The 27,815-nt window shown below is 35.9% G+C and overlaps 1 protein-coding gene across 1 annotated transcript; it reads left to right on the top strand.

The window, feature by feature from the left end:
- The first annotated feature begins 1,917 nt into the window (after window positions 1-1,917).
- sin3b (SIN3 transcription regulator family member B) lies at window positions 1,918-27,414 on the top strand. Its single transcript, XM_088907694.1, has 19 exons — window positions 1,918-2,291; window positions 4,734-4,840; window positions 6,205-6,358; window positions 10,385-10,693; window positions 11,407-11,559; window positions 12,941-13,057; window positions 14,164-14,253; window positions 14,828-14,946; window positions 15,399-15,609; window positions 16,380-16,496; window positions 17,197-17,435; window positions 17,763-17,946; window positions 18,505-19,102; window positions 19,720-19,889; window positions 21,387-21,560; window positions 23,774-23,866; window positions 25,089-25,183; window positions 25,804-26,002; window positions 26,549-27,414. The coding sequence occupies exons 1-19, from the start codon at window positions 2,184-2,186 to the stop codon at window positions 26,777-26,779; spliced, it is 3,468 nt and encodes a 1,155-aa protein (XP_088763820.1). The 5' UTR covers window positions 1,918-2,183; the 3' UTR covers window positions 26,780-27,414.
- Window positions 27,415-27,815: the final 401 nt, after the last annotated feature.

Here is a 27,815-nt window from a genome sequence, read left to right as displayed (position 1 = left end):
TACCTATAACTACCTGCGTGATTGTTGCTTGCTCCGCCTTGCACCTGAGTTCAATGCACTGCCGTGTTATAATCAGAGTCACTGGTAACTGTCACACACATTACCATTTTTAAATGTGTCCCAAGGCTTTTTTATCATTTGAAAAATATTTGATTTCTTCAAACCTTTTTTTTTCTAAATACTGTTTCAACAAACTATAAAACCAGTCTGTACAGGCACTCACATTTGAAGAAATATTTATTTAGACACTCTTCACACCTTTATCTTGTTTGTCTAACCAGTCTATTTATCTTATCTAGTATGTGAAGTGTGAAGTGGCAGGAAATAACAAAAATCAAAGGATATCACAAAAATGTCAAAACTCACTGCAATTTCAAGTGGCTTGTAATTTATCTAACTATGCATATTAACCTTCATTTCTGTCTCAGACCATCAATATCTGTGTGTATGTACTCTTTGTAAGCATGTCAGTGTAAATGTATACTAACTCCACTCTATCTCCTATGTATCAGTGCCACTGTGTATCATCTCCTCTTTAGGTTTCTCATGTCACTGAACTGAGTGGCGATTAGAACATTCACAAGCTGTAAAATAATCCACACAGACAAATTTCATACCATGTACCATGTACTAATACTTGTAGTTTATGAGTGTACTACCAGTGCAGAGAACCATTGAGAACAGCCATATTCGCACATAACCAAGTCCATCCATCTATGTCTGTAGATCTGAGTATCATCGGCATACAAATGATGATTTAGACGACGCAATCTTTATAGCTTACCAAGTAGTAATATATAAATGCTGAAAAGTAGGGGGCCCAGTATCGAGCCCTACTTAGCAAGTCCAATTTCAGAACTGAAACCACCAAGAGAGGCAAAGTGACAACAAACAGTAAAGTAAGACTAGAACCATTTAGGAGCAATGTCTGATACTCCAAATGCAATCTCAAGACAGAAAAGTAAGATATTGTGACTAACAGTACCAAAGGCAGCACTGAAGTTAAGAAAATTAAGTATAGAAAGAGAACCAGAATTAAGTCATACACTGCTACTGGTGTGGTACCAACGGTCTTCAAAAGTGCTGTAGTCACCCCTGTGCCTAAAGAAACTAATATGGCTCTGGACAACCTAAACAATTTTCACAGTATATCCAACCTACCCTTTCTTTCAAAATTAATGCATTTACTGTTTCAATGGAATATGAAACCAATTACTGACGTTTATACTCTGAAATGTATTTAATGTGAAAGTGTTCTAATACTTCTGGTCTCTTGAAATCACTGGGTTATACAAAGTGTTTTTATGTGATGAGCAAATGCATGATAGATACTTTATTGATCCCGTGAGGAGCAGCTTAACACAGACAACACAGCAACAGTGTAACGAATGATACAATAATAATAATACAATACATACAATACAATCAGTACAGTGAGAAGTGCACTAAGAAGAGTTACTCAGTCCAGAACACACAAAGAACAAACCAGAACAGAACAGTACATAAAAAAGTCATGTGTGAAAGTACCAGAACAATAAACTTAGATTGTTGGCTTTATAATTCATGTTAATCTCATCAACTCAAGAGCAAATTGCTTAAACTTAAAGCAAAAATGAGTTTTGACCTTGCTGTCCCAATATGTTTTAAAGGCTGTTTATAAGTGAAGGTGTGTGCTGTACGTAACTAAAAGTGGATAAAATTGTGTTACAAAATATATGGAATTTATGCCACATCCTATTCAAGCAATTACTCCTCTTTGCTTATACCGTCCAGGGAGCGGGGGATCGTAATATTTTTTTACAATACATATGACACCAACGTCTCAGCTGACAAGTTCCAGAGGAAAGTGGCAAAACTTCACACATGCGCAGAAAGCGCCGAGCGCGGGAATGCTTTTGCTCTGCGCAGGCGCGCTGGTTTTTTTTTTCTGTTTCCGGACGCCAAGTCTGCACCCCGCCGCCGAATTTAAAGAGACAGAATTATTTTTTTATTATCCCCTTTTAGCTTTGGGGCGATTATCTGAGTATTCGTTGTCTTACTCTTCGATGTATCAGTCGATTTTAAACGTGAGTTGTATATCTGTCAGTGTGTATTAACAATGGCGTTTTAAATCGCTGGGACCCTCCGCCCCCCTCCTTCTCCTCACTCGCAGGCCAAGATATTTTCTGAGGAATTGGGGGACAATGGCGAAAATTCGAGCTCATAACAACATGCCGCAAATCAAACACATCCAGGACAAGGCCTATGTAGTGCAGAAACAAGTCCAGCAACAACACTTTCAGAAACTGAAGGTAAGAAAAACAGAAAATGTCTTCTTGCTGTTTGTTCAGCGATGTGGTCAGCCTGCGAGATGCACGATTCGGGTGAGCAAACGCAGCTGAGCGAGATCTTTCCCAAAAGATAACTAATATAACTAGCAATAGTGATATGTGTAGTGGATTATTAAAAACTAGTCAAAAATCAAACGGGACTTTTTTTACTGTATTTTCGTTTCTTCTACAATTCTTTTTATGGTACTTTCTTTGTTAAATGAATCCTACGGAGCTGTGTGTCTTTTCTCTATATATTCATTCCTACGAGCTGACGAGACAAAAGGTGCTTCTGTTTAAATGAAATGCAATGGAGATCTTATACACAGTGCAGATTTAGATGCAGATTGCTCACTAGGCTTTGCTGCCGACCTGGAGACGGTTTGTGAGCACACTTCAAAACGGTCACGTTTCTTCGCCACTGTGTATCACTTTATGTACATAGGTTGTCATTGTTTTTTTTTAATCAATTGCACTGCAGTTAAAAACTTTGGAAGGAAAATGATGTAGAGGGAATGCTCGGGTTGAACATTTTGCCAAGCTTTTCTGTAACTGTGGTTTTGTCATATTTTGTTCTACTGTATTGTCTCGATAACTGGGATACCAATCATTAGGGTAATAACACTCACTTTTGCTAAGATGTATCTTCTTCAAATCTTTTTCAGGTTTATACTGCGATTTTCTTTTCTGATCTTTCTTGTAATGGAGAAAATATAATCCCACAGTAATAGCCAGTATAGCATGCTCTCTCTTTTTTAATTCTTAAATTAAAAGAACAAGGTTACTAACACGCTCTGGAGACAATTACCGCATTGACGTGTATTTTAAAGGAAGGATGTTCGGGGATATCTAGGCATTTAAAAAACAAAGTTTAAGAATTGAGAATGACCTGTGTTGAAGGAATTCTTTTATTTCAAATCAGATCCCGATGGTTTTCAATTGCTCTTGCATTTATCGTCAGACGTTCATAGAACTGACTGGACTGGATTCTAGGATCTCCTGCACTGACAAAAAAGGGCCAACGAGGGCTAGGGTTTTAGCCCAGATGGAAAAAAAAAACTTTTCACTTTGTTTTTTACGGTTGCATATTATTCGCCTGATGTTATTTTCCAGTTTGCCCATAAAAGGTATATCTTTGATCAGATAAACAGGTTATGTGTAAAATGCCATCAACTTGAGCAGTTTCATGTGAATCCCATCAATATAGGTCATTCTCAATTCTAATGGTCTAGCGGCTATCCTATCGCACAGTATTGGAGACTGGTAAAAAAAAAGGTATTTTTTGACCCAGCGCTGTGCCAGGCTTGAAGGCTCAAAAAGCAGAATTGCTAGTCATGATGAGAAGAGCAACTGTGCAGCCAGTGAGCCTACAGCTTCTGCAACAATGGGACAGGGCCACCAGTGCAGAAGGGATTTAGTGTTTTCTGCTGAAGTTTCTAAAATCACTTCGTGTTTATCAGCACAGGTCTGTTTCTATGTTTGTTGTTAATATTTTCAAGACTGCATCTTATACTGTGTTGCATTTGCAGTAGATTGTAAATATGACATGAAGCGTAAAAGCACACATTGAAACATGATGTATACAGTATATTTTTACATTTTTTACAAGCTGTATATTTCTAACCATATTTTTAATTTATATAACACAAATATGAATGATATACATTATACAGACCTGTGAGTACTTATAGAAATGGAACAATATTCATATTAATGTGCAGTATATCTCAAAACTAGATCTGTCATTTTCACAAACATTTTCCTGCACTACCAACATTTTTTAATTGAGTTATGAAGTGATTCGCTCCATCATTGTTTTATTGCAAGGACTGATGACATTGGTGTACTGTGTGCAGGGGGGATATGTTTCTATTCAGATTTTACCCTGTCACAATGTTTGGAGGGGTTATGGAGCTTGTAGGAAGATGAGCACTTTATTTTGTTCTTAAAAACATTTCTGAAGGATTTGACATAAGGTTAAATCATGTTGTAAACTTATAATTAAAATAATCTTTTTATCTTTTAGTAGAAAAAAATAGTGTAAAATAAATTATTTTGACAAATGATTAAATGTGAACTTAAACATTTCTGTATTGCCTGAATGCAGGATGTTTACAATATTTTGTTTTTTTGCTGCTTCTGTCAGCATTTTCTGTGCTTATTGTTAAAAGGGTAATGGTTAAATTGTTATAACCTTGTGTATAAGAATTACTGTGTTAGTTTCCACATTTCTGTATCTCATGACATATTTAAAAAATGTTTTTCTAAATTGTTCATTTTGAAAAAAATCTAAATATTTGTTTTGAAAACTACTGTCATCAGCATTAATTGGAAGTGGTGTCGAAAAGCTTAAGTAATTTAACCCAATGGGTCTTTTGGGGAAAAAAATGAAAGTTGAAATGAGATTTTGCTTTCTAATTTTAGGTTGAAGATGCCTTATCGTATCTGGACCAAGTTAAAATTCGGTTTGGTAATGATCCTGGGATATACAACAAATTTCTGGACATAATGAAAGAATTCAAATCACAAAGGTAAGAAAGTAATGTTTTTTGATTCCATCATTGCTATAGCAGTATATGATCTTTAGATCAATTTGAGCAATAGAGGTGTTTATTTCTCTTTATTGGTCAGGCCCTAGTTAAGAGGCACTGTAGACTTGGCTGCTTAGTTAATTGTATATTTCTGCTGTTTACTTTGGCAAAAAAAACCATCATGCTCAGGAAAAGCAAGTGCCAGTTAGTTCACCTGAGCTTGTGTACTTTGTACATTTTCCCTTATTGTGTGGAAAATAAAAATATTCAAAGCTATTATAAGAAAAATCGTCGGGCAAATCTGTGGCATGATGGGTCACCTATTTGATTCATAGACTGGTTAAAAGAGTTATATTAAAGCATTCACGTAACGTTTGACATGAAGTTCTTGAATGAGCAGTAGACAAAGTGGTTTAGGCACCTTGCTCTGATTATCTACAAAAGCAATCATGTCCTACAAGCAGTGAGCTGCTATGGTGGCATTTTTATCATCCTCCTCAATCCTACCTTGTTCAAGATACCTACAACTCTTTGTATAAAGAAGTGTCTCTTATGTCCCTGAACCCCTTTTTAATTATTTTATGCTCATTGTGCCCCACTGGAATATGGAAGATGGTAAATGTGCAGACTTGATATGCTCCCATAAAGTATGCTAAACACGTAGTATTATCTTCCTTTTACTATAAACACGTCATCATCACAAGGCATGTGGTTGCTTAACATTTATAAAAAATAAGGATATAGTTTATTTATATAATTAAAATAAACATGATTGTGTAATGAAGCCATGCACTAATCAATGCAAATGTTTGGTTAAAAGGATGGTTTCCTTACAGTACTCCAAGGCTTTTGTTTGGCTATATAGCGTGTTTCCATTTTCCAAGCTCTTTTATGAATGACCCTTGCTGTTGCTGAATCGCAAATTAATGTGCAATGAAGACACATTTCTGCTATTGTCGAAAATGTTGCCTTCTATTTGTCAGGTTTTGTTGTTTATTTTTACAGCAAGCCATTACAATATTTTCTTTGTATTATGTGGATGTCTGTGATGGGATACCATCATATAAAGCTCCATTACCTTATAACTTCAATATTTTCTTCTTTCCTAACTACGCAAAGTTATTTTGTTCATTCTCCATACAATTTTTAATTACTAAAAGTATGTGAACTTTTAGTAACTGGTGGAACCTCATTTAGCAGCAATGACCTCACAACCTAATATTTCCTACAGCTGCTGTCAGTGCTTCACATTGGTTTGGGGATATTTTGCCCATTCCTCTTTACAGAATTGTTTTTTAAAGATGAGAAATAAGCTTAAATCTTTTGTTTGTGTCATAAATATATTAATTCTCTCTTTTTTTCAGCATTGACACACCAGGTGTAATCAACCGTGTTTCCCAGCTTTTCCATGGACATCCTGACCTTGTACTGGGATTCAATGCCTTTCTACCACCAGGCTATCGAATAGAAATACCTAAGAATGGCGTAGTTGCTCTCCAGTCGTCTTTGTCAGGCCAGGTCTGTATAAATCTCAGAATGCTTTAGCTAGTGAATTGGTCTAGTGTGTGATATTTTATGTTTAAGAAGACCAGGTGTCTTTTAGTTAGGTTGAACATATGACAGCGTGATTACTGAGACAGATTGAGACAAGGTTGAAACAGACATTTTCTAAATCAAGCATTATTTCTTTGTTCAGGTGAGTTTTGAGCTCAGTTAATGTGTGTAGTAATCTTGTAACACTGGTCGGCTGTTGTTTGATTGAGCTAAGTAAACCTTATGAATAAGGTTTTCCATACAGTTAAATTTAAAACTGCATACAGGTCCTGATGTGACACCGTAGTTTTAAGGGAGAGCAGAAAGAAAAAGGAGGAAGACGGTAAGAGTCTGATCCACATTCTCCAAAATTGAAGCAATGATCCTACCGATTCCATCTTAGTTCCTCTCCTACTACATCACATTCCGAGAAGAAACATCATGTTCCTGCCATGGTACTGGTGAGCCCCAGTTCCAGTGATGAGAAATAAAAAGAAGCTAAGAAAGCTAAATGGAGTTCTGTTCTCCACAAAATGTCTATGGATACTCCGGAGACTTTAGAAGTGTCTGACACCTTGACATTGTTCGGTGAGACATTGGGCAGGCTGCTTTGGCTCTGACATGCGCCTTTCCTCGTTTAAATATTTTTAAATTCCCTGTATTGAACCAACTTTACCAAGAAATCTTTTTATTGAGGTTATAACTGCTTTTTTCCTTTAAGCATGCTGTCTTGTTTTAAGCAGATGAGTGATAAGATTATCATCTTCTTATTTCAAATCTACATAATCTCAGGGTTGAAAAGGACATTGTCAAGTTTATCAAGCCATTTTAGAATAGATTCCTTCTTTCTCTGGCCTCTTGAGAGACCAGTATTTTTTTACGGTTCTAATTCATGGAAAAGCAAAGTTCAGATTTGCATAGTTAGACTACCGTGTTAAACTGCTGTGATATGCAAATTCAGGGAACTGAACATTTATATGACCTTTTTCTTTATTCATTTTTTCTGCATAATTTGGGAAATGTGTTGATTCTCTACAGAAGCATTTGCTCCAAGCTGGAAATCACAGTTTTTCTGATTTTCCTAGCCACAAAAAATTATCCACAAAAAAATTCTAAGCTGTTAAATATCTAATTGTCCTACTAAAGAAAAAAATTGAAAATGCAGATAAATTTTCTGTAGTCTGTTTCTGTGTCTTATCACAGTTTGTACCTCTTTTCTCTTATTAATCGTCTCTTTCTTTTCCTTTTTGTGCCAGTGAGTGCTGAGCTCTCATCTTAGTTCAAACTGTGGAAATAAGTTTGTTTTTGTTCTGGCATTCAAAACTGTGGCATCCTCGTACCATGTCACACCTACTGGTATATCCCTTTATGTTGTCAGATTAGTTTTGTCTCTTTTTTTTTAATCTGTATGTGTGAGCGTGGAGGTTTCTTGTGAGGGCACTTAAATATATTCTCTTCATATTTAAGGATGACTGTGATGTGACTTAGCTGTTTCATTCTTTTGCTGATTATTGATCTGTTCTATGTTGTATAGGTGCAGCTCCAAGAGAGTAAATTGCTTTTCATTGTCACGATTATATCTATTTCTGTGATGGTAATGATATGCCTTGGAATGTGTATGACTTGCATTTTCCAGTTTAAAAGAGCCTGCTTAGGTTGTGACAAATCCAAATTGTTTTAAGAAACCAATCTTAGATCTGCTGGTGTTCATAATTTCTAACCGAACCCTACAGAGTAGTTCTTGTTCTTGTGCAATTAATAAAATGAAGGGGGTTCTCATTACAGTTTACAGGAATATAAATAATGCCTTCAATGGTTCTATTAATTATATTTGTTTTTATCTAGTGATCATACTAATTAAATGTATACAATTTTGTCATTAGTGTATACAACTTATATTTTTGATTTGCTGTTTCTAGATAGTGTAAGTTTAGTACGAATGTCCCAAAACGTTCCTTCAAAAAAATAACACAATAATGTTGAATTACCAACATATTGGTAATATCAGATTACCAGTTTTTCCAATACATGTAATATATACTGTATATATGTTTGCAGATTTGTTTTTCCATCTTTATTGGGCTTTCTAACAAATTAGAAAATAATTACTTGTGCTGCATTCAGTTGATGCTTTAACTCTTTTCAACTCTAAAATTAGAGATTTCCAAAATGTAACTGTTACGAAACATAGATGTAGCCTTTACAGACATAACACTCATGAAATTAACACTATTATGTGAAGTCAGTTAATGCTTAATTACAGGGCTTGTTCCATATTTTTTTCGTTCTAATTTAGAACAGAAACTGTACTTCAGTTGTTGGAAAAAGAACTTTCACCATAATAAGGTAAAACCTATGACCACAGCTAGATTTGTAGTATATTTGTATAAGACACTGTTATGAACAAGCCAAGTACTTAGATTAAAAGAAATTGAGCCTCCGGCTTCTATTGAGTCAAATATAGAACATAATATTGCTATGCTTGCATTAACATCTCCGTAGTATGTCTGAAGCCTCTTTGGAACAGGATTAGATCATCAGAACTCTTAAAACTGTTGCACTTATCTCAATTAACTGTAGAACAGGTGGGACATTTATTAATTCCTATAACTCTGGATTGAAGGCAGCATCTTAATCTCTATGAAGGAAGAATCGTCTTGCCTTCATGGCATTCAGCCTGAGCTATTGCTGGGAGTGTGGGATTAGGCTGACCCTGCAGTATTCAATTCAGTAAATTTGTCTTTGGGTATTGATGCTTTTAGAAGTTAAAATATCAATGTTCAGTGTTCAGGCTGCTTTTGTTGCTAAATTGTGATTAAGCTTTTTGCAAAGGTTGTTCCAAACAAATAGGTACAAATGTGCCTCCTAATACAGGAAGTCTGTTTGATCATGATGTAAGGTCAGCTTGGTTCTGATAACTAACGTACAGTGCTTTCTTTACGTTATAGACCAAAGTCTTGCACAGTGATATTTTTAGATATAGAAACTGCTTTTGTTTGTTTAGAATGCAACTACTTTTTGATAGTTCTCAAATATTTTGGTTTTTGGTTCTGATAACTAGTTGATTCATGCAGTACATTATACCTCCACAACATGTATTCAGAGTGGGGTTATATTTCCTTGGTTGACACTGCTTACTCTGCTTACATCCTAAATAATTTTTACTGTGTATCATGTTTGACTACGAATGTTTTTAATTTAGCTATTGGTGGCCACACATTGTTACCCCAGGAAAAAATGTACAAATGACTTGGTTATGAGATTAGTGTGGGGTATTGTTATTTTTATTTTTTAAAAAGTTTAACAATATATATTGTATGTAATAATTTCTTAAATAAACTTCACAACCAAAATAGGATAAAAGGATATCATTCTGTAGACTTCACATTTTCTAGAATATCTAAGAAAAGTTTAAAATATCTCTGCTGTTCTATAGTTTTTCCAATCATACTGGAAAGCAATGTAGTAAGAGGATGTCTTAAAGCTATTTTGTAGTAATATGGACAGGAACGTGACTGAAACAATTACAATGTAGACACGGAAATTTGACTGAGGATTTCCTACCAAGTTGATATGATTTTGTACTTTATGTATTTGTTTTTCTGAACTGATTTGCTAAATATACTACATCTGATCTTGGACAATGTCCAGCATATTTACCCTCTCTCCTCTGAGTAAATCTGTCAATATTAAAGAGATGTTACTGTGTCTTGTATGTAGGAGCTTAATCACCAATTTAATTGTCTCCTTCACAACACAGAAGCTGAAATCCACACACAAGAAGCACGTAATGGAACACTGTTCACAGACACAGTACAGAGTACAGAAGCTTCTGAAAGCCATTAGAAAATGGGAAGCAAAGTCTGAACCAACATTTAAAAAGTTATATCACCTTTTTATAATTGTTTATTTTGGATAAATTTCTTTGTTAACTTTTAATTCATAATTTAATGACATGTTTTTCTTTTATATATGGTTGCATTCGGCAATAATTTTTTTTACTTTTAATAGGTGTCTCCAGGTCATGCAAAGACCCCTGTCACAGTTGCATCTGTTGCTGTGGTCACCTCCTCTCTGGTTAGCACTGGTAGCAGCCAAACTGAAAGTAATAATTCTCTGGACAGCTCCATTGACCATCCAGTGAAGATGAGTTTGCCTTTGGTGTGCAAAGACAACCAGGCTCAGTCCACATGTCCAGCCTCAGACCCCAGCCCTGTTGAGTTTGACAGTGCCATCAGTTATGTCAACAAGATCAAGAACAGATTTCTGGACCATCCTGAGATTTACAGATCGTTTTTAGAAATATTGCACACGTATCAGGTAGGCTTTTGTAAATGGTGCTTTCTGTGAGTTGTTAATAATCTTTTAGCTGTTTAGTACTGTCTAAAACATGATTGCTTCAAAATGCATTTGCTCACACTCTTTTTAATCGTGATCCCCCACCAGTCACTCCCACAGTAATGTGCATTTAACATATTCAAGCTCAACCTGCTTTTGACCTTCCCCAGTACCGAAATAGGTGGGAAGATGTAAAGCTAGTAAATTTAATCGAGTCAAATGAATGGCATTTGGCCCAGCTCTGATTGGGAAGTCTTGACCTATAAGAATTTTCAATCGTAAAATTTGAAGTCTTTAAGATGCATTCAATCCTTTATCTAACATTTACACAATATGGGCACAAAAAATAGAATGCATTCTTGGCAGTGCTGAATTTCAGATGATCTCTACCTTGTGCCCATTGTTTGCCGGGATTGCACTATTTTTTACACTTTTTCACTTCTGAACTGCAGTATCAAACTACAGTTTGACAATTGTGACTGAAAGTACATGCTTTAAACCGATTTCAAAGTACTGAGAAACAACTGAAAGTGTGCACTTTTGTTTTCCTAATTTTGGCCTTGCTCCAACTTTCCCAAAAGTTCCTGTCTGTAGTGGTTGTCATTAAAATATATTCTCTTCTCCAGGTCTTTTGAAGGTTGGAACACAGGCTAATGTAATTATCATTTAATTTTTTTGTGATTTTTTTTTTTCAGAAGGAACAGTTGGATGTTAAAGAGTCTAGGGGAAGACCTGGAAGTGGGATGACTGAAGATGAAGTTTTTTCTAAAGTTGCTAGCCTCTTTAAAGGGCAAGAGGACTTGCTTTCTGAATTTGGACAATTCCTTCCCGATGCAAAACGATCGCTGGTAAATACGTTTTTCTTATTTTAACCAGTTTCTGCCAACCATTGGAGAGTGACTATGTTCAAGACTATGACTATGAAGAGTAAATATGTTCAAGTCCAATCCTGTGAGACAACTTCCTGTTCCATCTTGTACTGTAGTGCTACTAAATCCTGTCCTCTCATGTAATGAAAATCATTTATTTGGAGATTAGATCAGAAGACCTTTATTATGCAAGACTTGGGAAATTCATTTGGAAATATTGCTTCAAAACCTTCACCAATAAAAAGAAAAGATATTCATACAAGTACAGAAAAAATACAATCTGAAATCCTACAAGATACAGTACAACAGTACAATGAGTCGGTACATTTGAACTGTTGTGGAATTGTAGATGTAACTGGAATGCACATCTGGCAGTGTTATTGTACAGTATTATGGCTGCAGGAATTAAAGAGCTTCTAAGTCTGTTGGTGTTTGCTCCCCCTTCTGCTATATCTTGCCAACCCTCTTTAATTTGCATATTACCACATACACTAATAAAGCAAAAGAGAATAGTCTGGATGGGATCACACTGTTGTAAAACAGAGTAATCAACATGTAGTAATTCATTTTCTCATAAAAATAAGCACTGCTGTATTTTTTACACTTACCTGAAGTGCAGTGTCATCAGCATATTTAATATAAGGATGTGACCTTGCTGATGCTGATGAACAGTCATTTATAAAGAGTATGTAGAGTACCTGTGAAAGAACAGTCTTGGGGGGCATCTGTATTGGTATACAGCTGTATTATTCACTTAAAAGAAAACAAAATATCTTGACACTTAAACTAGTGTTTAATTGGGTTTAAATAGTCTCCTCTAATATTATTCCATGTGTCAATAATATATTGTATTTAAATTAAGGAAGGTAATCTGGTCATTTTAATTGCACCTGAAGTGCATTAATAATTATTGAGCCCAGATGAGATGCAGGGAACCTGACTTTTTTTAAAGAGAAGGCTGGAACCTAAAAAAGAGGGGAAGAGTCAGAAATAGAGCAAGGAGACAAGACAGGAGCCCAGGAGACCGGCAAATTCTTTCTGTTCAGATTTCTTTAACAAAGTTCCTGTGCTGGTAGAAAAGCATGACTACACTGAGGAAATATTCGACTCCACAGACTTTGAATTTGAAGATATTTTACACAGGATATCTACCGTACATCGACCCCGTGTCAATACAATGCGATGCGATGCTGAGCTCTGGAACCCTTCTCCTTTCTGAACATCCGCATAGCACAGAGTCAGTCAAAAGCTTGTCACCTTTTTACTTTCCCTTGATGCCTTCTCTTTTTTTAATTGTAACAAAAGAATGAGAGCACTGTGTTTGAGCACAGCCATATTGCTGGTCTTATTTTTGTTTCAGTTTACTGGGAGTTCATTGACAGGAAAAGATCACCTAAAAAAAATGGAAGATTTTTCAAAACAGAGTAAAAAACGATCAAGACCTATGCTGCTGCCCCACATGACACCTCTGCTGAAGGTAATAAAATAATATTTGCTATTTTAGTTTTTCAAAGAAAAAAGAGTTTTAAAAGAAAACTCATAGCGATTGCTGGATTTGAACATCCGACCTCACGCTTATAAGTCAGTCACTTAAGAAATCACGTCACCGATCCAGTCATGTGACAAGCACTGAAACAGCAATACACATATCAATGGAAAGTTTTATACTATTTGTGCTACAGTAGCTGAATATAATTATACCGTTATTAATTTCTTTAGATACGTGATTCCATATTATATTCCCTATAAATCAAATTCTAAAAGTATGCTTTTGTTTACTCCGATAATGAGCGCATTCGCAGAAAAGGTTAAAACGATCAATTTTCACAAAGTATATAAACATACAGTAATACGGTTAGAAGGAGCATGTAAAAACGTTTCCGAAATAACCACATGTAAGACTTTGATGCTTAAAATGTTTAGGGAGAAATGGAATACTGGTGTGTATTTTTTCTTTAAACTACCAATACCAGCCATATACAGTTTACATAATATGTTCCTAAATTAATATCGTTTATGACCTTCAGATGCATTATGCTCCTCTTCTTTTTATGCTCAGCTACTAAAAATTCCCTTTATTTGTAAAATACCATATAAATATTCAATGCTAAGCAGATTTAAATGTGCACAGTAAACAGATTAAATGATTAAATCTTTTCACTACCAACCAATGCACCACGAGTGCCCCTGTCCGTCATTTTGGCCAGCCAATCACGTACCACGGTACGTCGCGGTGGTTCGTGCGTATTTGCGTGCGGTACGGGTTTGTACCTCAAACTTTGAATGGCTGCATCTGTACCTATATGCAGTTTTTATTTTTATAGGTTTCATTGCAACATGCTAACTGGTGACAAAATTGTCAATAGAAGTGGCTGTTATTTTGTATAAAAAAAGTTGAAGTGCAACATTTTAATCTAGCATTTGTCTCATACATTAAATAAAAAGAAAAGCTGAAACATAATCATGACAGATCTATCTTCATTTTATCTACATTGATAACTTTTAAGTTTCCCAATTAGTTTCTTTGTTACAGATTCTTTCATTAATTTAAAGTAAAAAGAACTTTATTATTTTTCTTTTCAGAAAAAAATGAAGTTTTCATGTACAAAAGATCAGTCTTTCGCTGCTGTTGGGAAGCATGGTGTCCTTCGTGAATTTGCTTTCTTTGATAAGGTACCAAGTCTCAGATTCTAAATAGCTGTTCTGGAAATGGGAGTAGTTTTGAACAGGCTGTGGTGGAACATGGCCTTGAGTGACTCCCTTATTCTACTTGAGAAAGTCCTGCTGACTGGCAACATAAAACATGATGAGCAAACAGAATGTAGTTATTTTTCATTTATGGGAAAAAAAGGTTCAAAAACATACAGTGGAACTAGTGCATGAAGATGTGTTGGGAGGATACTGTCTAATACTGGCTTTATGTTATTATTTACTATTATATATTTTAATTTTATGAGCTCACCAAACCAAATACCATGCAACTAGTTGTTACGGCAATAAAGTATTGAATTTGAGAATTGAATGAAGGACTATAAGTGTGCAACCATATATTCCAAACCATATTACTGTGTTTGTTGGCAGGAGTAGCTCTTAGACTGTAGGTTTTGAGTCGGGAGGATGACTGAAGGTGTAGCTTGATGTGATTGTTGTTTTTCTCGTGTAATTCACTTTTAGTAAACTGAAAGGGAAATTCCAGTTACGAAGAAAAGAGAATAAATACTGACTTTTTTTTTTCTTTTTAAACCAGGTGAGACGCTTATTCAAAAGCCAAGAAGTGTATGAGAACTTTTTGCGATGTATTGCCCTTTTCAATCAGGAAGTTGTGTCTGGATCTGAGCTGCTGCAACTTGTAACACCGTTTCTGGGGTGAGTCAGTCACAATAACAGGAATATACATTTGCAGGCAGATTTTTACAGAAAAAAGAATTCCCACCATGTTTCTTAAAATAGTTCATTAGAACTTGGGTAATACCAGAAAAGACAATACTTAACTGTTTCAGGGGCATCTTAAAAAGTCTTCAAAACCACATTCATGTAACTGTATGCATTGATTGAACTCTCATATCTGCAACATAGTTGTACATATCTGCATATGTACAACTCCAGTGACCTACGTTTGATCTTAGGTGTTTTTTAGACTGTTGTCAGTCACTAGAATTTGTACTTTAGGTTCCTTTGTAATATAATTTTCTAAATGTTGTTTCTGATCACAATTCCTCCTATAATATTGAAGCCAAAAATACTTCTAAACAAGAAAAGTAATCTATGATCAAAGCTCTTTACCTTATTCTCTCTTTTCTTTACTTCTTATATTCTAGGAAATTCCCTGAGCTTTATGCTCAATTTAAGTCCTTTCTGGGAGATAAGGAACTTTCACATACATCTTCAGTGCTCTCTGACAGATTTGTTGAGGGAGGAGGAAGGGAGATTGACTATGCCTCCTGTAAACGGCTAGGGTCCAGTTATAGAGCTTTGCCAAAAACCTACCAGCAGCCAAAATGCAGTGGGAGAACAGCAATTTGCAAGGAGGTATGTCATTTTTGTGGTGATAAGGCTGGAAGTTTTACTATTTCTAACCATGGTTTGGCAAGAAGTGTGATGCAGTCTGAGGCTTCAGCAGATGGCAAGTCTCTGTAACAATTTGTAAACATATGAAAAATTTGAAGTCCTTCTTAAAGCATGAAAAAAAATTGCAGCCTATTGTGCTAGTTTGAAAAATAAAACATCAGACATGTCTGTACATTTAAGAATACAGAGCTCACCTTTGGTGTTGCTGTAATAAATGTATTCATGACACAAATGAGACAAATTAATTGGCTTCTGCCCCATTTAAAAATTTATTCCAGTATACTGCTTAATGGTTGATATGTCTAATGACCTTCATGAGGTTTCTTTCTTTAACAGCAAATCAACTTTTATCAGCATGTTTTATCAACATGCATCAGCATTTTTTTAAAGTGATTGTTAAATATACTACATAGAAATCTACAAATTTACAATCTACTTTTCTGGCAAAATATTCAATTAGGGGATGCAAAGAAATAAACTTGTATCTTGCATTTATATCCCTAAAATGTATTTGTTAATCATTCTGTTGTTGTAATTTGCCTAATGTGATGTCATACCAAAATTGTTAAAACATCCCTATCAACCTGTGTGTTTATGGGATAAAATAGAATTTTAATAAATTGTATTGCTGGTGATTAGAAGCTCTTTCATCTTAAAGTACTTTACAAAAAACATTTAAAATTAGTTATGTAAGTATTATTTGCTCGGCTAAAGAATTGAATTTTGCCCAGGTATTAAATGACACCTGGGTTTCATTCCCTTCGTGGTCAGAGGACTCCACCTTTGTCAGCTCAAAGAAGACCCCCTACGAGGAACAACTTCATCGATGTGAAGATGAGAGGTTTGAAGTAAGAGACAGAAGACTGTTCCATTAAGGGGCAAATGACATGTTTTTTGCGTTTTTTTGAACCATTAGTAGGAGCAGTAACAGCAGTAAAAACTCTTCTTAGCTTCTTTACAAAGAAATATCAATTTTCTAAACTTACCTACCCAGTAGGTGATGGTTAATTTCCAGTTGAGTGAGGATCACATAAGTTCTTGTTTCGAAGGCAGTTAGTGTCCTGGTGATGTTAAACTGTGTTCTGGGTTAAAGGTTCTAGTTTGTTTAGATTATTGCAATAATCCTGTTATTCTTTCTTATATTGAAAATTACTTTATATGTCTTTGCTATGGTCTAACTTAATGCATTAAAGTACTCATTTTGTGTGTTCTAATGATGTATGATCAGAAAGTAGAAAAGTATTAAACTGGATCATTCTTATTTAGTTTAGTTAATGAATAAAGACAATATTCATCATTACTTAAGTTGCCGATGAGACACAGTAATGGGTTAAATAAAATAGTTTAGTAATTACTAGTTGGGAAGCTTCCAAGAACAGCCTTATTGCATGACATTTGAGTGATAAATTGGTTAAAATTTTTCAAAACCTAAAACTGGGCTGACTCAAGCAATTATTTTAAATGTAGTTTATTCAGCACAATGTAACAATGTAACAAAATTTAACTAACGACTGTGTAACAATTGTTTTCTTTTGAACCATTATTTAGCTTGATGTTGTACTAGAGACCAATCTGGCAACTATCCGGGTTTTGGAAAGCGTTCAGAAAAAGCTGTCTAGATTGTCCCCAGAGGACCAAGAGAAGTTTCGCCTGGACGACTGTTTAGGAGGCACATCAGAAGTCATTCAGCGCAGAGCAATCTACAGGATTTATGGAGACAAAGCCCCTGAGATTATTGAAGGGCTGAAGAAAAATCCAGCTACAGCAGTGCCAGTCGTATTGAAGAGGTAAGGCCTAGTAAAGCATAGTTTTTGTTTGAAGCTACCAGCATTTAATCATTTCGGTGATATGGTTTGAATTTCTGTAGTTGTCATCTTTAAAGCATTTGGTTCATGCATGTATACTTTAATTGAGAATGTTTTCTTTTTCATTGTGTTCTTCGACAGTTTGTTACATTCCTTTTATTGGATATTGTTTATGTAAAACATACCAGTTTAGAAAAGAGGCATTTTACCTATGTTGTAGATACTATTGAGTCATTGCCTTATTTATTAGTCTTCCTTTTAAATATTTTTTATTTATTCTTAACATAATGTTGATATTTTCTTCTCAAGACTGAAAGCAAAAGAGGAGGAATGGCGAGAAGCCCAGCAGGGGTTTAACAAGATCTGGAGAGAGCAGTATGAGAAAGCTTACTTGAAGTCTCTGGATCACCAAGGAGTCAATTTTAAGCAAAATGACATCAAAGCACTGCGATCCAAAAGCTTAATGAATGAGATTGAAAGTGTGTATGATGAGGTATGTTTTCTGTTTGATTTTATGAACTAGTCACTTAATACCTTGGACCAGTGGTAAATGGTAAATAAATGTTTTTTTCCAATGAGTGTAACTCCATTTATTGTCTCTAAAGAGTTAAGCTTCCAGTTGTAAAATAGATTTTTGAACCTATCCTATGAGAGTTGTTAGTATTTTATGCCATTCTTAATCTTTGTGAGGTTTTGGTGTTTCCATATAGCTGCTTTTCCCTCTCCAACCACATGCAGTCTTAAGGAATTATTATTTCAGCAGTATGGTCAGAAGAGAATAAAGTTCTAGAAATGTTTTGAAAATAAAACTCTCACCCATAACCAGACATTAATCAAGTCAGCCATAACAAGCGGTTGAGACTTCTATTTGGGGGCAATAATTCAATAAGCAATTTGAAAAAAACTTTTCATTCTGTTGGTTGTATTTCTTCTATATTGTACACCTTTGGTAGTATTATTTTAAAATCTAAGATGGGGTGCAAAAAACCCTAGCAAATCCTAACAAGTGGCTAAGTTTAAGAACCACTGTTCTACATGTATGTTTTCTTAGCGCCAGGAGCAGAGCACAGAAGATGGCTCTCTACGGAGTAGTGAACCCCACATGATATTTGTCTATGAAGACAAACAGATCCTGGAAGATGCAGCCTCGCTCATCATCTACCATGTGAAGAGGCAGCCCACCATCCAGAAGGAGGACAAAGACCACATCAAAAGGATTATCCATCACTTCGTGCCTGACCTCTTTTTCTCCAAGCGTGGTGAACTGAGCGAGACGGAGGAATGGACAGACGAGGAGCCAGAGCCCGAGGAAGCGGGTCTGGGGTCACAGGTCAATGGCGAGACCAGAAGGCGGCGGTGCACCTCTCCACACAGCAGCGTCGTCGGGGAGAAGCTGGACTTACGAGACTCTGAAGCGGAGCACCAGAAGGATCTGGATGATGTTTACAATTTGATCTTTGTGAACAACAACTGGTACTTCTTCCTACGTCTCCACCAGATCCTCTGTTCCCGACTCCTGAGAGTTTACCGACAGGCTGAGAAACAGCTCTTGGAGCACCGAGCTGAGCAGGAGAGGGAGAAGCTACTTTGTGATGGAAGGAAAGAGAAGATGAATGACCTTGCCATGGAACTGCGCCTCAAACAACCAAGTAAGATTTGCTGTTCTTTTTTTAATATATTACTGTGAAACTTTTTATTGAACATTGAGTGGATGTGTTACATTTTTAACACATTTTTAACACAACTGGCAGATCTTTTTATGTAAATGTAATTATTGGTTTTGCTGTTATAAATCCATAGAATCATAGAATGAAAACGTTTATTATTCTAGTGAAACCCTGTGTAATAACACTAGTTAACAAGAATTAATCTAATTAATGGATATGGTTAATAGCAATCTGTGTGATACATACAGCTTTATTATAGACTTGAAGAAGAATGTCTTGGAAGATAACCATGGGGTAGGATAACCAGTTTAGCTGTAGAATTAACTCTACTTGCAGATTTTGAATTGTGTGATAGCAAAATGTTTTCTTCTCATCTACAAATGAAGAACATGGACGATCTTTCTGTCAGCACCATAGGCACAGAGAAAGGATTTCTTGTGATTAGTGATGGCAGCCTATGTGCAGATGAATGGAAGACTGTGTATACAAATTCAGTGCAGTTTGCATAAGTAGTGTTAAAGCTTTGAGAATGAGCCAAGACTCATTCCTGCAGTGTTTTACTATGCTAATTGTTTCACTTTTCGGGGGGATCCTCACAGGTGAAGTAGAACTGGAAGAATATTACCCTGCATTCTTGGATATGGTGAGAAGCCTGTTGGATGGAAACCTGGATTCCACTCAGTATGAGGACACCCTTCGGGAGATGTTTACTATTCATGCCTATATAGGGTTCACCATTGACAAGTTGATACAGAATATAATACGACAGGTAAAACAGCCTTTTTAAGTTAATTTAAAAATGACTTTATAAAAGTTTGTCTCACAAATCAGTTTACTGATATTGTTTATTTTTTGTTGGCAAAACTTTCTTTCCTGTTTAACAGAGAGGGTTAAGTTAGAATCTGCTATTAGATTTAATATGTTAAAGACAGCTCTCTGAAACTTTGTCTCCTGTGAAAGACAGTGCATATATGTATGAATGAATGAGCAGTTCTGCAAAGCTTTATTTTAGGTTTTATAATGTGAAACAGTGAAACAAATGGGTGCCATAATAAATATACAAATACTTGTTAGCTATGCCACAAAAAATTGTTGAACATTAAACCTAGAAATTTTACAGTACACTATTACCTGTTACTTTTTGCAAGATTAAACTTGTATTCCTTTTACCACATCACGCTTGCAATCAAGAAGCCAACTCTTGGTCTAGTTTTGCTCAAATCAGTATTCAAACAGGCTGATTCTCCAAGCATACAGGGAGACAAAGAATTTCCCTTTTTATTGTTTTTGGAGAGATTGTCATAGGTCACAAAAGAATACTTTCATTCTAAGAATGAAAATGTTATTTCCATACTTTCCTCTGTAGGTAATGGCCAGATAGTAGAGGGTGTCTATGATTACAAATATTTAGGAATAAAAATATTTGGGAAATACAAATTTAAGATGGGACAAATGTTGAGACCATTTTTTAAAAAAAATTAGACTTTTTTTTCTAATGCTGCCTATCTTCTTTAAGGTGGATGGAACTAATTTAACACTTGTCAATGTTATTTTTATTGAAAGTGTTTTAACAGTTGATTTAGTAACTTCAGCTCTTCACATTATACTAGGTTGGGGAAAATTACCCCTGAGCCACAAGTTGTAAGGGTAATAGATGTAGAACATTGGTTATTCCCTCTGTAGTTTCTCTTTTAAGTAATGTAAAAGAATTGTCTTTTAGTATAATTTTATAGTATATGTTCCTGAAGTGAAATATTGTGTGCCTTTGGCAATATTTTTGCTTTATTGTTGTGTTGGACAACTGTACATTTCACTTGCAGAAAATAAAGTTTGTGTCTGTATTCACAAGGATAATTATTCCTAAGGACAATTTAATTATTTCCACAAATCATATTGCTGATTTTAAATGTTCTACCCGTTTCAAAAGCTTCAGAATCATCAGTGATGTATGGGGACTAATAGTGAAAGTTTTTCCCTAACAAAAACTAAATAAGCCATGTTCTCTGTATTATGTGTTAAAATCATATGGCTTTAAAGGGTTCTTTAGTATATGTTCATTTTATGCCAGTAAGGTTCTACAGTGTGGTTTTCCATGAAAATGAAACTTTTTTTTTCTGGACTACATGAACTAATTTAGACTTATTCAGCTGTAGGAAATGACAAATTTCACATCAATTATGACGAAGACATACTGTTACTGTTTAATTATTATTGGGAACGTGAGTGAAATAAAACTATTTTGGTTCTTCACATTACACTGCTGCAGCTCCACCACCTGGTGAGCGATGACGTGTGCCTGCAGGTAGCTGAACTCTACCTGAACGAGCGCAAACGTGGGGCAGCAGGCGGAAACCTGTCGTCGCAGTGTGTGCGTGCTGCCTGGGAAGCAAACTACCAGTGGAAGGCGGAGCGAGTTATGGCCGATGAAAACTGCTTCAAGGTAAGCTTGGCTTACTTTAGGATCCACGTGACCTTTCATTTGATACTTTAAAAAGGTTTAGTCTGTGGTTACATCATCAAAGAAGTCAATCATCCTCACTTGTCTTCATTTTTAGACTTGTCAGTCATTTCCTGTTTTACATTTACTTTAATGTAAAATTTCACTTAACCACATCATTGTCCAATGCAATCCATTTCTTAGATGTAAAGGTGTCTCCTGAAACTTTAATTCAGTCTTATTTGTGTGTTTGATACATAATATTTCCACTGATCTAATAACTAATTTAAATGCTGTTTGTTCTTTACAATTCTTAACTTTTAAGTGAAATTGTGAAATGAAATTTTACTGTGTGATAGTGTCTCTTGATGCATTCTGCAATTGAGATGCTTGGTTTGTCACCAGAATACATTCTGTATTGTGCAACTAAACATCTATGAAATATACAATAAATCTTGGAACACTGTACTTCGTCACTGTGATAACATCACCGAGTGTGCTAATCAAGCATCATCGGAGTGGTATAAAAAGTTAATTGATATGAGAAATAGGTAAAACTTTGATCTCCCTGTTTAAAGTCCACTACATACTGCCCCATATTCTTGAATATGCTCTGTGCATTTTTACAGACGAAACCTTTTTGTAATGATTGCTCAACAGAAACAGATACACTCACCTGTTCCAGGATATTTTTGAAATTGTGATTTGTATACAGTATCCAGTAATACCTATATAATCTCTAATACCAATATGTACTTAGACAATTGGTCAAGTGATGGTATCTGTTTTCTGTTTATCTGCTTGCAGATGTCCTAAGAGCACTAACAGTAATACTTGTTTTAAGAAGACATTTCCAGTAGGGTGGTACTGTGGCACAGTGGCAGTGCTGGTGCCTGGGTTCAATTCCTGCTGTGCTGTCTGGACTTTGAATGTTCACCCTATATTCACATGGGTTTCGTCTGGGTGCTCTAGTTTCGTCCCACAGTCTAAAGACTGGTAGCTGGTAGATTAATTGTCTTCTTTGAAATTGGCCCTAGTGTGAGTGTATGTGTTTGTGCGTGTCCTATGATAGACTGGAATCCTGCCTAGGCTGGTCCCTGCCTTGTGCCTGGGATAGGCTCCAGGCTTAAAGGAGAACTCCAATGCTAATTTTATAATTCAGGGTTCAAAAGAATAGGCATTGATGACTGCATTTCAAACCACAAAGGTAAATTCATTTATGTATAAAACCTCCAGTTTACATTACAAAATATCTAGGTATGTGCAATGCCATATTCTGCGATTCAGGATGAGGCAACAAATCTTCCGGTTTACATTGTAAACAAGCAGGCTTGTGCATACATCTGTTTTTGTCCAATAGAAATATTGTCTCGACTTTGACACGGTTTAGGTGACAAATACTTGTTTGCTCTTGTTAATAATACTTGTTACTTCTTAGCTCTGCTTGCAGATCACGCTGGAACATTTCTGCGGTAAAATGTCTTCTGCACAACCTGTAATTATTCGCTCGTACACTGCATAACATTAGTTCATGATTTTGTGCTTAATTTGGAATCTGTCAAATCCTGCGATGCTGTCAATTAATTTATTTTGTTACTTAGATTTAATAATCAGTCTGAGAAATTGGGGAATGCACTTCCCCTTTAAGTGGTAAGCAATTAACAAAAGTGATGCGATATGATGTTTGCATTAAGATATGAATTAGACACCAAATTTTAAGTTTCCCTCTTGAAAATGGAAAACAGGCTACCAGTTGTGAATCTTCAGTTCTTAGCGAGAGAGCAATTTTGAAAGTCCATTCTTAGGAAAATGGAATTGGGGGTTGCTATGCATTTCACCTGCATATTCACCAGGTGTAGCAGTAAGAAAAAATATTCTCTGTAGGTTAATTTTTTTAAATAGTTTTCATGTGTACCTGCTGCCCACGTACTTGAAGCTCTAGTAATTACATTGTAATATTAAAATACAACAATTGTACTCTATTGTACGTTAAATGTGCCCTCTTGTAGTATACATGGATTTTGTATTCTAAAAAAATGCATTTGCCTAAAATACAGATAACTGGTTTAATGCACATGGGCTTTTGTGTAATATAATTTTCTGATAAAACTTCTGTATTTCTGTACATTTTGTAAATGTACATACACAAGTGATACTTATTTTCCTTGCTCTAATATGACTTCTGCCATTAAGATGACTTAGTCTTGGTTTTTTAGGTGATGTTTATTCAGAGCAAAGGCCATGTCACCATGACTATTGAGCTCCTGGACACAGAGGAAGCACAGACTGACGACCCACTTGATGTCCAGGTACAATGTCAAGTCACATTACTGCAAGTAGTGAGCTCATGAGTGGCTCATTCCCTTAGGGTGTGGGAGCTGCATAGCATGAAGCTAGATCTAACGTTTGGCATTAGTTAACTGCAGTCTAGAGAATCAACATTTGAAGGTTCAGGGACTTGGAGTTAAGCAGGAAGGAATATGCGAATCTGTGGAATTGTCTACTGGACACTAAAAATGGATTTGGAGGGTTTGATATCGCACATATCATGTAAGATGCCTTATTAATCTTAAAGTTAACATAGTACACATGTCTTACAGTACAAAAAGTAAAACAAAGTTGTATATAAAATATTTTATCTTTTTTATATATTGTTAGGAAGACACTTTTAACCTTAACGATTAACAGAGATTAGGGGATGATGCATGCATATAAATCTGCCAAACACAACACCCCTGACCTTGGAATTACATCTTTTCTGAAGGATAATACACAAGGAGGTTTAGCATCTTAATAATAATAATAAGTAATAATGCCAACAGCCATATCACCCTGCAACTCACAACTGGGAGCCCACTGAAGCTCAGCAGGATGGGAGACCACCTGGGAAAGCTAAGGTTGTGGCTGGAAGAGATGTTAGTGGGGCCAGTAGGGGTGCTCAATCTGCAGTCTGTGTGGGTCCTAATGCCCCAGTATGGTCATGGGGATACTATACTGGAAAAGGGCGCCATACTTCAGATGAGACATAAAACCGAGGTCCTGATTCTCTGTGGTCATGAAAAATCCCAGGTTGTTTCTCGAAAAGAGTAGAACCCTTGCCAAATTTCCCATTGGTCTTTACCAATCATGGCCTCCTAATAATCCCAGTCTCTGAACTGGCTTAATCGCTCTGCTCTCCTCCCCACTGAGAGCTGGTGTGTGGGGAGCGGACTGGTGCATGCTGGCTGCTGTTGCATCATCCAGGTGGGGCCGCACCCTGGTGGTGGAAGGGTGTCCCCATTACCTGTAAAGCACTTTGAGTGGAGTGTCCAGTTTAAAAGTTCTATATAAGTGTCGGGAATTATTCATTATTATTAACGCATTGCCAATTTGTACATTTGGAAAGCTCTTCTAAGAGTCAGGCCTATGGAATATAACATTTAGTTCTAAACGTGTATTATACAGAATATTAATTTCTCTGATAAATATTCATACATGTTTTTAAAAAGCATATACTTTAGCGGGAGCATAATTGTGATCTGGGATTTTCAGTGTTTGTCCAGCTATATGGAGCAATTTGTTGGAGCAGAGGCAGCACATTGCAGCCAGACAGAGGGCTTCTACTTCAAACCCGTCTTCTTACCTCGGTGAGACACCTATGTGTTAAAGCAGAGCATGAGAATTCCGACATCGTGAAACAGATGATGTTTTACTTGTTTTCTGCAGAAGTATCTTCTGCTTAAACAATACTTTAATAATTTATTAATAAATAACAAATAGTTTTGATATTGTATATTTTTCAAGTTAGATTGAATTGTAGTTGAATGATCGTCTCTTAACAGAAGAGTATCTTCAGTGTGTTAATGGATTGTTTTATGGTAAATTTAAATATTTTTATTATTTATATATATGTAGAGCATTAAGGATTTAGATTGCTGGTTGTGGTGAATTTCTGTTATATGCTGACAAATCGATCAACTTGCAGGCAAGTCAAAATTTCTTGGTTCATTATAGATAGATCAAGAATCCATTGTTTTCCTCATTTTCCACAAAATTAAATTGCTTTTTTAACCTATCCAAATGTATTGCATTACTCCACTCCTCATAGTCAAGCAGGTCATTGTTGGGACACACATCAGGAGGCCAACATCCATTGATTGCCTTGCTAACCCGTGCTGTGCGGATTATTGTAATTACCTTTTCAATGAGAGAGTCACCTTTTCTAAAGCTACTTCGCAATTTTGTTTCTTCTCCCCAAATTTCCAAGGAACCTCCGTAAGTTCCGCAAGTGGCAGATGAAACAGATTGCGGCAATGAAGAACAGAAGGGCATGGCATCGAGAGGTGGGGGTCGAGAGTGCCAGCAATGTGGACTGCCGCTTTAAACTCAACACTCACAAAATGGTCTTCGTTATGAATTCTGAGGACTACATGTACCGGAGAGGTGCCCTGGTAAAGGCCAGAAAAGTACGTTTTTTTACATACCTTGAAAATAGTATGACCGTACTGATATTCTAAGGCGTGCTATACTTCTCTTTTTGTTTTGTTTCATAGTGGTGTAGTATTAATAGACTAGACTTGACTATCAAAAACATGTGTTTGTGGGTTGTGAGATGGATTTCAGAGTATTATAGTGGAGCCAGGAGTTCAGAAATCTTGTTTCAACATTTCTTAAGTGTACATTCAAAGTATTCAAACCAGACTTAAATTAGTATTTGTTTTCAGATTCAGTGACTTTTGTTGATGGGTCTAACTGCAATAAAAGGTGTTTTGTCAAAGTCAGTAAAATGTTTTCTGTAAAAAACAATGGTTGGATTACAGTTTGTGTATCATATACCAGTATGATAGGGTGTTTTTTCATTAGCTCTTTTAGCTTCTGCTTGTATGCTTTTGATCTCCTTTAATTTATTTTCCTTTTAATGGAAGCTATACATTGAGATTAACCAGCTAGGTCTCTAAAAGTTTAAGATGGTTGATTGTTTGTTCCCCATCCTTGCTCTGTTTCTATCTCAGACTCAGTACACAGTGGCAAGGACCCAGCATCAGCGCTTTGAGAAGTGGCACCAGGGATGGCTGTCCCAGAACATGGCACCTGCCATGGAGAACACAGTGCAAGGCTGGCTGATGGGGGAGGAGCATGAGGAGATGGTCCCTTGTAAGACCACATGTGAGACAACATATGTCAATGGCCTCCCTGTACACAGATACCAGGTGCACTACAACAAAGCACCTGCATCCCCTTAACTCCCGACAAATTTGGCACAAAGGGCGTTCTCCAAAACTTCCTCCAAACAAGAGCCTATTGTTTTAATACTGTTGATCTCTTGAGGTCCAACGGAGCAAAACATGTCAGTTTAAAGAATGTCTCCCCCACACTTTTTAAGTCCAATGTAGTTTTTAGCCTTTAAAAGACTATTTTGTTTATATTTGTACATGTTTATACTGGAAAGATGGTAAGATTAAGGGTACAACCCAAGTCTGTTTTGTACAGTATAAAGAATTCAAGCATAATTCTATAAATATATATACAAAAGAACATGACATGAATCTTATCATGCTGCTTTGCTTGCAGCTCACTGTTTACTGCTATCTTCCCTGTTCATTTTAGACTTTTTATTGTTACAAAAAGTAATATTACAACAGACTGGCTTTGTGTATTGTAAATGACAACTTTCATGCGGATTCATTTTTGCACCTCATTGTGTTGCGTCCCAATCATGCTATATCTCAAAGATGGTCTAATCTAAATCTCCTTATTGAAGGATATTGACATTTTAAATATTAACAACATATTCAGTGTTTGAAAATAATCATGCATACATTTCTTTATTCTGTAGAAATTATCTCAAATAAACAACTTAGTTGTAAACTTCTTAAAATACTTCTCCTTCCTTTTTTCTAAGTCTTTTGACATACATGTGAACTACCTGTTGATACTTGTTAGTTCTGTGACATCACAAAGCTGAGGATCAGATCACCAGCGGAGCGCCTCCATGTGGGCAGTCTTGGTCACAGTCAGCTAATGACATACAGTTTGTAAATGTTTATGAAAAGCTGCATTTCTTAGACAAAGTGGGAAAGCACTAAAGATAAACATTAACATGTACAATTAAAGGTTTATTTTAAAAAATATATGCCTTAAAATTGATAATATTACAGGCTTTCTTACAGTTTGAAATATTCTTACTGAAATAATGGAATGGTGAACAATTATATTGTAGATTGTTTAAAATAATGGATGTAACAAAATATTTGACCATAGAGTTGCCAACTCTGACCA

The sequence above is a fragment of the Atractosteus spatula genome, chromosome 28, assembly GCF_055471065.1.
Source record: "Atractosteus spatula isolate fAtrSpa1 chromosome 28, fAtrSpa1.hap1, whole genome shotgun sequence".
In the NCBI taxonomy this organism is placed as follows: Eukaryota; Metazoa; Chordata; class Actinopteri; order Semionotiformes; family Lepisosteidae; genus Atractosteus; species Atractosteus spatula.
The sequence above is the reverse complement of the archived record's forward strand: the minus strand, read 5'-3'. Positions and strand labels throughout refer to the sequence as shown.